Genomic DNA, 9,310 nt, shown 5'->3' with positions numbered 1-9,310 from the left:
AGCAGAAGCACATCACATCTATCTGTTTTAGTTTAGGAGAATGCAGAGGTTGTGTGACCCTACTTTTAGATTTGGAAACTAAATCATTGCAAAGTCCTCTTTTTTTCTTTATTTTTGATCAAGATAAACACAAGATAAAGTGACGCTTACGTCCAATATGGTAGCTTACCATCACACTGTAGCTTTCATTTAAAAGCTACATTATTCGCTGAAGCAAAGGATAAGCAGGGTTATTTTTAACTGATCTCTAACTTTTTGCCCAGAGTTGGAAAATCCTTTCTCATCAAATATGTTGGTGTAGGCTACCTGTGGAACTAACCTCCCCTTTTAAGTGGAGAGACTATTTTAAGAGTAACTTCCCTTTCTGAAACCCAGAGAAAGGTAGGCTACGTTCACAGCAGCTTCTCATGAATGTTTGCGTGCCTGCCAGCGTGCGTGCCGTGCACACGAGAGACGCCGATGGAGACCGCTTTTCTCAATAAGCGAGGTACCCCAAGGCGCGGAGGAATACATTGAACAGTACAGCAGTGGTTCGTTCTGACTGCGCGCATCCATGAAGCATCGTTCAGTGTCAACCGTCCGTTCCTCTCTTCCTGTTGCGCTCACAGACCGACGTTTCCAACTCAACAGGCATGGTGAGTATTCAAGCAGCCATGGTGTGATACATGTAGGATACAGCTTAAAGTTGTGTTTAGTTGACTGAATGCCAGCCAGGAGTTTTATTTTATTTGTAGGCTATTTGTAAGTCTCTCCCGGATAGAGACGTAGCCCATTGTATAGAGCGCGAGGAGGCTGCACCTTTGAGTTACCTTTCTAACAGCTGCTGCACTTAATCGGAAAATAAACTTATTAATAGCCTACTGCTCCAACTAGCTGTAGGCATCAATTCAATTATAACAGTGCTGTGAGAGTTGTATTACCATACCCTGCAGTGCGCTGTTTGTTAGGCCTACAGGTGGTAGTAATTGTGCCGGTGTATCAAATTGACCAGTTTCCTATTAATTGGCGATTGTTTGGCGCACGAGGCAGATGTGTCGTAGGCGTGGCTTGCTGCTTTTGAGGTCTATCCAGCAAATACACGTTTTGAATGGCCTACTTCATTTATTGCCTTTGTAGAAGCTGTAACTCTAAACATTACAATAGAAAAGGTTTGCTGGAACTATCGGCTATTGTATCCTGACAATATAATATAGGCTATAGCTTTACAATTGCCCAATCATGATTTGCTTTTTTTTTTATCTTGTGCCTGCAGATTAAGTAGGCTACTTTTATTGGAAGTTGTACAATGGTAGGCGATCATTGTTTTTTAGAGTCAATATAAAACATAAGACAGTGCAGCAGTTGCAGCTCAAAGTAGGAAAGAGTGAAAAGAATTTTGATAGCAAAGATGAACTGTCCCTCTCTCTGCACCTACAGGCTCTACCTGTGTCACCTATCTCCTGCAGCACCCTTTTCTACTCACTCACCCCTCTGTCTACCGGCATCACCTGTTCACCCACACGCAAATTATTCAACAAAGACACACAAGCAAAATGACAAATGCACACAAGCCACACTGGCAGGCAAATACACACCAGCATGCCTCGTTTACTCACAGACAACCATTCTTACACAGTCAAAATAGAGCACTGTTGCGCTCTATTTTTTTTTCTTTCTTTTTCTAACAGTCTATTAACATTGTACTTTAATTTAATTGTATAATCAAATGTGTCAAGCTAATATAATGATGAAAAAAAAAGTCTTAACTTCCTTTTGTTGTTACGGAATATTGTGACCATTGACTTTAGCTTTGTTTTTACCACATGTTGGCTGAAAGCTGCTAGCACTGTTGATGTAGCCATAGTGGGACACCCTTATCTGCTCGCTTTAATTAGGGTGTATTGAGTTAGCTAAGCTAACATTGGTCCTGTCAACACATCCGGGACCGTACTTGTTTGTTTCAAAATGAGATTACTTAACAAGATAACATGCTTCATGTAAACAGGGACACCTAGTTTTCTATCTCGAGTGTATACCACCACCACCTGTTGAATGTTTTGTCTCTCTCTTCTCTTTTCAGTCACTTGCAAAATAGCAGCTGAAGCATTGAATTCAGCAATTACACACGCACACACACAATGACCATGAATATTTTATTGGAGACAAATGACTAAAGCAACTGATTGAAAAGATGCAGAATGATGGGGAAAGGTGGATTGGCAGGTGCATTCTGTGAACTGAGGACAGGAATTGGACATGTTGGATGGGGTGGGTAGGATCAGGCATGGCCCCCACTCTGTTATCCTTTGGTTATAGCCTGCAAACCAAGAGACCAATCAAATTCAAAAGGGAAAGTGCATCGCCCAGTTGAGACTTAAAAGTTTGTTCATGCGACTTACTCTCATCAAAGTCATTCTCGTATATGAAAATACTCCTATACACACAAATTTGACATGCATTCTTTAGCCTGCATACATTCCTTACACTCTGTGATAATAAATCTCTGCAAAGAGTTGTTGAGACAGGTTTTGCCGTCCCCAGGTAGAGGTAGCAGCATGCTCTTGTCATAGTATGTAGTTAATAGCTTGTGGAGGCAGTTGCTCTCCTTCACACATGTCCTAGTGTTAGAATCATGCATCCCAATTAGGAAATATTTGCTGATTTATATTCATTTTAAATAACATTTCAGCATTTCCAGAAAACCTGAGTCCAAATCCAGTTGACCAACCAGTGCAGTATTTTTTTATTTACTCCTGTAGTATGGCTGTAGTAGCAGTCTTACGGTAGTTGGTCTCAACAGTGTGTCAAGCCTACTTGAATTTATTATTTGAAACATTTGTCACGTGACGGACATAGCTTCTTAACTTTCATTTAAGCCTATAACTTTTGGTTACCTCAACCGAAGTCAGTTGCATAAGCTTTAAAACCATGTTGTTTGGGAATTGGTATATAAGTCTAAATATTTAAAAAAAATCTCAATGACTACTTGAAGGATGGGTGTTGAACTACTGACTATTCATATGTTCTTATATGATTTGAGTTATAGGAGTGTTTGTATCTACATGTTGGATTGGTCACCATAGTTTGTGGTTGCTGTAGCCACATTTCAAAATGTTGAATAAAGGAAGTAGTGTGTGGATCTGAGACATCCCTGTTGCAGTAGTCATGTTTCCTGTCTGTCTGTTTGAATTGTTTAAGCATTGCCATGTAAGTCAGCTTACTGCTGTTTGAGGGTGAAGTGTGTTCAGGTTTTCTCATGTTCTTGTTTTTTCCTTGTATGTTTCTAAATGGTGTCTCTGGTTATTGTGGAAGTAATTCTTCAGGCCTATGCTACACTTGCACTGTCAAACAGGAATGTGGTGTGTATTGTCATGTAATGCAGCACCTTGTGAGGAGTTTGTCCTGGGTATTAGAAGAGTTAGTTCAGTATTGACAGTTATTTTCACCTCTCCTACTACCTTCCACTTTCTCTGTCCTCAAGGTCAGACCAAATATAGTCAGTCAAGAGTAAAAACCTTTTATGCTTTGATTTCTAAAAACCCACCAAACTGTTTATTCGCTTTTTTTAAATGTTAATTTGCTACAACATTCAGAAAAACATTTGATATCTCAACATGGGTCTTAAAAATAGAAATCACTATTATATCGTTGCTCAAAACATGAAGAATAGATGTGAATTGTTTGAGTGTGTTGGCAACAGTATCTTGTTTGTCTGGTTAGAATGCATTCTTGCACACATACATTATATGGATTTATTGGTGTGGATTGACCTTGGTTATGTCAGTAGGCCATATTGTCTCTTTCACATTAAACAAAGCTCAACGTAGGACTTGTGGTGAACTCGCGGTTAAATGAGTGTGTCCCTCGGAGGCTGTGTGAATAGGAGCCCTTATGTGACCCATGATGCTGATGACCGGCCAACTGATCCTCCCTAGGAGCTGCAACCGTAGCAGTGAGATGACAGGCTGCAGACTAACACATGCATATAGGGACCTCCCCCAGTCAGGACACTGTTACTCTCACACACCTTAAATCAATATCCCAGTGACCTCCTCTGGCCTGGCCTCACGCACACAACCATTGTCTCTGTCTGTCAAAGTGCTGAAGGCTCTTCATTTATTGAACTACTGCAGGAGGTGGTCACTTCATCTGTGCGTCCAGCTTTACTGTACATCTAAGCATTCATAGTCATGCCTAGGCTCACACACACTGACATGTAGGCAGGGGGAGCACAGTTCCTCCAAAGTCTCACCCAGTTGTAGTCAGGTAACAGCCAGGCAAAGACAGCGGCTGGTCACGTACTCTCAGGGCACTGCAAGACATGAGGACACCAAGTCAGATCAACAGACAGATCTATTGAGAGATGGACGTGTAATCTGGAAAACGTCAACAGAAGGAGCAATTTTTCCATCATCTCTTCATCCAACTCCAGAGAGAGAGAGACAATGGCTGTAAGGTCAGAGCCAATTGACTGAGCCGTGATACACCACAGGGACTGTGAAACCTTCTGTCATCCATCTCATGCTGGACGGATTGAAAGACAACTCCTGCAACTATTCACTCATCTCATGGGATCGCTGTTCACCGACTGTCCATCCAGCTATCTACCACCTATCTACCACCTATCTACCACCTATCTACCACCTATCTACCACCTATCTACCACCTATCTACCACCTATCTACCACCTATCTACCACCTATCTACCACCTATCTACCACCTATCTAGGAGGATTACAAGACAATCTTTTGCCATCTACTCAAGTCAAGTCTTGAACTTTTTTTTCTCCCCTCACCAATAGTTATGTAACTTTTAGGAGATGGCAAATTCTCCTGCCAGCCATTCCCTCCTACCCATCCTTTTTACAAACAGGAGCGACTGATAGATGTCTGGCCACCATTATTTTCCTCCACCTGTTCCTCCCATCCTCAGACACCACTCCTGCCCTTCATGCCTTCACCCTTCCCTGATCATGCTGCCTAAGAAAGTGGCCCTGTACCCGGCCGAGGACGAGCTGGTCAGCCTGGACACGGTCTACGACCTGTTTGACGAGCAGCAGCACTACTTCAATGAGCTGATCCAGCAGCAGGAGAGGAGCTACAGAGCCTTCCTCCAGATGCTCATGGACTCCTCCTCCGGCCGCATGGACAGTCTGGTCAGGGAGATGCAGGACCTGAGGAACTGCCTGCAGAGGACCAAGGCAGAGCTGGCTGAGGTGAAGAAACAAGGCGTGGTGAACAGCAAGAGGGCAGAGTGTCTGGCTGAAGGCTTGGTGATGGTGCGCGGGGCAGTGGACGGCCTCAACATCAAATCAACAGGATCCATGGGGGGAGGAGCAGCAAGGAGAGGAGTGGATGTCAAGCAGCGCAGAGGAGGTGGTGCCTTTCTGGATGGAAGAGGTGGAGGACAGGCTAAGAAACCTGAACCAAAAGCAATGAAGCTGGTGGCAGACCTCACAGATATCCAGTTTGATGGCTTAAAGGTTGTACACAGATGCACACAGAGTCAATGGGTGTTAGTGCTTTCAGCATCATATATTGGTGTAAATGTATGGCTCGTTGATGGCCTTATACTCAATCCATCGATGTTTTAAGAAGATCTGCATCACTCTTGAGTGTAGTGTCAAGTTCATACCAGTTCTTAACCCAAGTTCTTTCTCTTTTCTTCTTTATTATGTCTGGCCATTCTGGCAACACTTTCTTGCTCTAATGGCTAATGCTGGGTATGTCCTAGCAGCCTGACTTCCCATGACCTGTGGTTGTTACACAATGTGATGGCTTTTGTATATTTACCTTCAACTAGAAAGCAGGGTTTTTAACATGTTGTAAGTAAATAAAGATGAATGCGTCGCTGCAGGACATGGGTCATTTAAAACCTGTTATTTCCCAACCTTCACCTGAAGGCTTGAATCTACTTAAGTTGTTAAATGTAAGTGTATTCATTTTTGTGTTCCTCCTTTCTCATGTCTTTTTCTCCTGTTCTTGTTTTAAAGGCTGACCAACTAACAGAAGAGCAGATTGCAGGTAAGGGGATAGTATAATATAACTTTACCATCTTTAATAATAAACACACATTCTCTGTATAGGTCTATGCATCATCACACATCCCCTGTTACTGACATGTTGTCTTTCATCCTCTCCTCCACCTTGTATCATGATTTGTCTTTGTGCCTGTCCAGAGTTCAAGGAGGCCTTCTCCCTGTTTGATAAGGATGGAGATGGGACCATCACCACTAAGGAGCTGGGCACTGTCATGAGGTCACTGGGTCAGAACCCCACAGAGGCAGAACTCCAGGACATGATCAATGAGGTGGATGCAGATGGTATGCGGCTTCCTCCTCCACATATGAGGATTTACTGTTTGAAACAGTATTGACTGGATGTATTTATAACTCACTTCTCTCTCCCAGGCAACGGGACCATTGACTTTCCTGAGTTTCTTACAATGATGGCAAGGAAGATGAAAGACACTGACAGTGAGGAGGAGATCAGAGAAGCATTCAGGGTTTTTGATAAGGTGTGTGTCTGTGTGCAATGCAATCAGAGTGTTCCCTAGGCTTAACCTGAAAACTAAGTAGAACACTGCTTGCCTCTGTTAAGCCTGACGATGATACTCAAAGTATTGTCTCCATCATACACTGTGTTAATGCTGTATGTGTTTTGCTCAGGATGGTAACGGTTACATTAGTGCAGCTGAGCTGCGTCATGTGATGACTAACCTCGGGGAGAAGCTGACTGATGAGGAAGTAGATGAGATGATCAGAGAAGCAGACATGGATGGAGACGGACAGGTCAACTATGAAGGTACAAGAAAGCAAATTCTCACTGGAAACAACCACAACTGTTAGGAAAAACACACCTCCTTTCTTCCATCATTAGGAGAGTGATTAACTATGAACAGCTAGTTATGTGAGCTGACAAATACTGTAGCAGTGTGTCTCATAGTTTCTTTTAGTATGATATTGTTTTATTACTGTACAAAAGTGAAATATTGTTCCTGATGGCTTTTTCATTTTTATCCACAGAATTTGTTCAGATGATGACTGCCAGATGAACTGGACTCGCATTAAAGACAGTCAATTGTTTTTCTTACCTCTTATTGCAAAAATCTACATTTATTCAAACTTTCTGTATAGACGACTTACAATTAATGTTGGAAAACTGAAAATCTGTCCATACAAACAAGCTAAAAAAGTTAAAAGACCAAAAGAAAAACCTAAATGAATCTGCATGTACTGGATTGTATTCCCCGCCCCCCAGCGCTGAGCTGCCCAATCAGATCTTCAGCAGCCTCTCTGCAGCTGGCAGCTTAACCACTGCTCCTCTGCTTCCTGCTGTCATCATGATTCTATGGGCTGGCCTATATGGCCTTTCTTCTATGACTTCCTCTTTACTTTTTCTCAGTTCTTGATGCATGCAGCTTTAGATGGGTCACTGTTGACAGCCCAATGGCAGAAGGCTGTTGAGGAGGGAGGGGTTAGATGGATGTAGTTTGCTTATCTCAATAAAGTCAGAGACAACATGGATGTTTTTAAGGAAAATGTTCAAATGGAATAAGACCACATTTTAGATTGTGTTTGTGGCATGTCAGGATACTCACTTTAACCTTTGTGTGTTTACCTTTTTGAGGGTGAATCGTGGGTGGGGGAGAGATTTGAGCCCTTTAGGCACAGTGGGTCATTCATCACTATTTGGAGGGGTGGGGTGGGCTTTAAAGCACCTTTTGGGGCTTTTGTTTGAAGATCTTCAATCAATAAAAACAAGTGTAGAAGCCAGTATTGAACTTAAATCCCTGAAGCATGCTGAGGTACAGTATGTTGCATCATGTTCCTACAGGTCTTGATTTGTTCTTAATTCCAGTTTAATGGTGACAGGTTGGTGCTTTGCAGCATTTCTATCTTGTGTTTGTGTTGAGTGTGGGTGAGGCCCGTCCCAGTCCAACTGTTCTGCTCAGTTGATCTGCATTCCAAATTGTACATGCTAGTCTTTACATGGTGTTTTTCCAATAAAATTCTGTGAACTAACATGTCAGTATGGGTCTTTGTGTATTTGTTTCTCAGAGATAGGCTGGCCTATGTTAAGTTTCAGTGAAGGCTGATTCTGTAGACACTGAAGCCCACATGGTCAGCTCCTGCATTCTGAAATGGCCAGTATATTCATTTAAGAACAGTTTCATTCACCAACAGTTGCAACTAGTCTGTCTTTCATACAATACAAGAGTTTTCAAGCAGCTAATGTATGTACAGTAGGCTATGGGAACCAAATGGGGAAAAAAAGTGCATAATAAATGAATGGCCTACTTGCAAACTCTCCATTTTTCCAACATATCACCATAGTGACTCCAATAATGTTCCTTTTATACAACTAATAACCAAAGTATGCCTACTGAACAATGTAAACAAGTAGGCTACAATGTCCTATCAATATCACTAGGAAAAGTTGCATTAATGAAGGATTTTGAAATTGACGATCTCAAGTTGACTAACAGGCCAGTGACTGTCACGTCCTCACTAGTCTTGTGTATTTGGTGTACTCACTGTTTGTGGAGGGGATGCAACAAGGATTTATCCACACCAAGAATGTCTGGAGATGAGGAGGCGTTGCTAGGCAACAGAGCCAGGCATGGGGTGGGTGGAAGTGAAAGAGGGAGCTGGAAACTGAGTTTGAGAAGAGACAAGTAGAGGGAGAGATGAGGACGATGAAAGACTGAAATAGAAAAAGCCAGAACTTCAGGGAGAGGAAGAGAGGACATGAAAACACATTGACAGTGCATGATAGAACCTATACAATCTCCCCTCCTCATAAATACCTTCCTCTGATTCAAAAGATTATACTCAGCTAAAGCCAGTGGAAGTCTTGAGTCAAACAAAGACACTGAAGGGGTCACCCTGTGCTCAATGACTGTGGATACAACTTTACTGGTACTTGAGCTCATGCTACTTTATAGAACACATACTGATAATTCTGATCGTGGTATTGACGGAAAGGAGATAGACTGAAAGATGGAGAAGCGAAGGAGGTGTTAGATTAACACGCACACACACACACACACACACACACACACACACACACACACACACACACACTGGCAGTAGTTATGTAACCATTTGTGTATTAATATATCTTGCTGCTCACTGCTTGCTCTTAGTGAGCTGCCACTCCAACTTTATTAACAGGATTTACAAACCAGAGGATTCCATTATCTCTCACTCACACACACACACACACACACACACACAAACACACACACACACACACACACACACACACACACACACACACACACACACACACACACAGCATATCCTGCACTCGCACACACACACAGAGA

General features: G+C 42.5%; 1 protein-coding gene across 1 annotated transcript; it reads left to right on the top strand.

Moving 5' to 3' along the window:
• The first annotated feature begins 509 nt into the window (after window positions 1-509).
• Window positions 510-8,005, top strand: LOC307261476 (calmodulin-1-like). The gene is made up of 6 exons (XM_080042030.1): window positions 510-635; window positions 5,973-6,003; window positions 6,159-6,302; window positions 6,390-6,496; window positions 6,648-6,783; window positions 7,005-8,005. Exons 1-6 carry the CDS (start codon window positions 633-635, stop codon window positions 7,031-7,033), a joined length of 450 nt encoding a protein of 149 aa, XP_079898156.1. The 5' UTR covers window positions 510-632; the 3' UTR covers window positions 7,034-8,005.
• Window positions 8,006-9,310: the final 1,305 nt, after the last annotated feature.

This window comes from Ammodytes marinus (assembly GCF_949987685.1).
Source record: "Ammodytes marinus genome assembly, chromosome: 15".
In the NCBI taxonomy this organism is placed as follows: domain Eukaryota; kingdom Metazoa; phylum Chordata; class Actinopteri; order Uranoscopiformes; family Ammodytidae; genus Ammodytes; species Ammodytes marinus.
The sequence above is the reverse complement of the archived record's forward strand: the minus strand, read 5'-3'. Positions and strand labels throughout refer to the sequence as shown.

What these genes read in the sequence shown, in the direction of transcription:
- LOC307261476 (XM_080042030.1), top strand. An exon ending in CATTCAGGGTTTTTGATAAG is followed by an intron (nt 6,497 to 6,647) that starts GTGTGTGTCTGT and finishes TGTTTTGCTCAG; the next exon opens with GATGGTAACGGTTACATTAG. An exon ending in CGGACAGGTCAACTATGAAG is followed by an intron (nt 6,784 to 7,004) that starts GTACAAGAAAGC and finishes TTTTATCCACAG; the next exon opens with AATTTGTTCAGATGATGACT.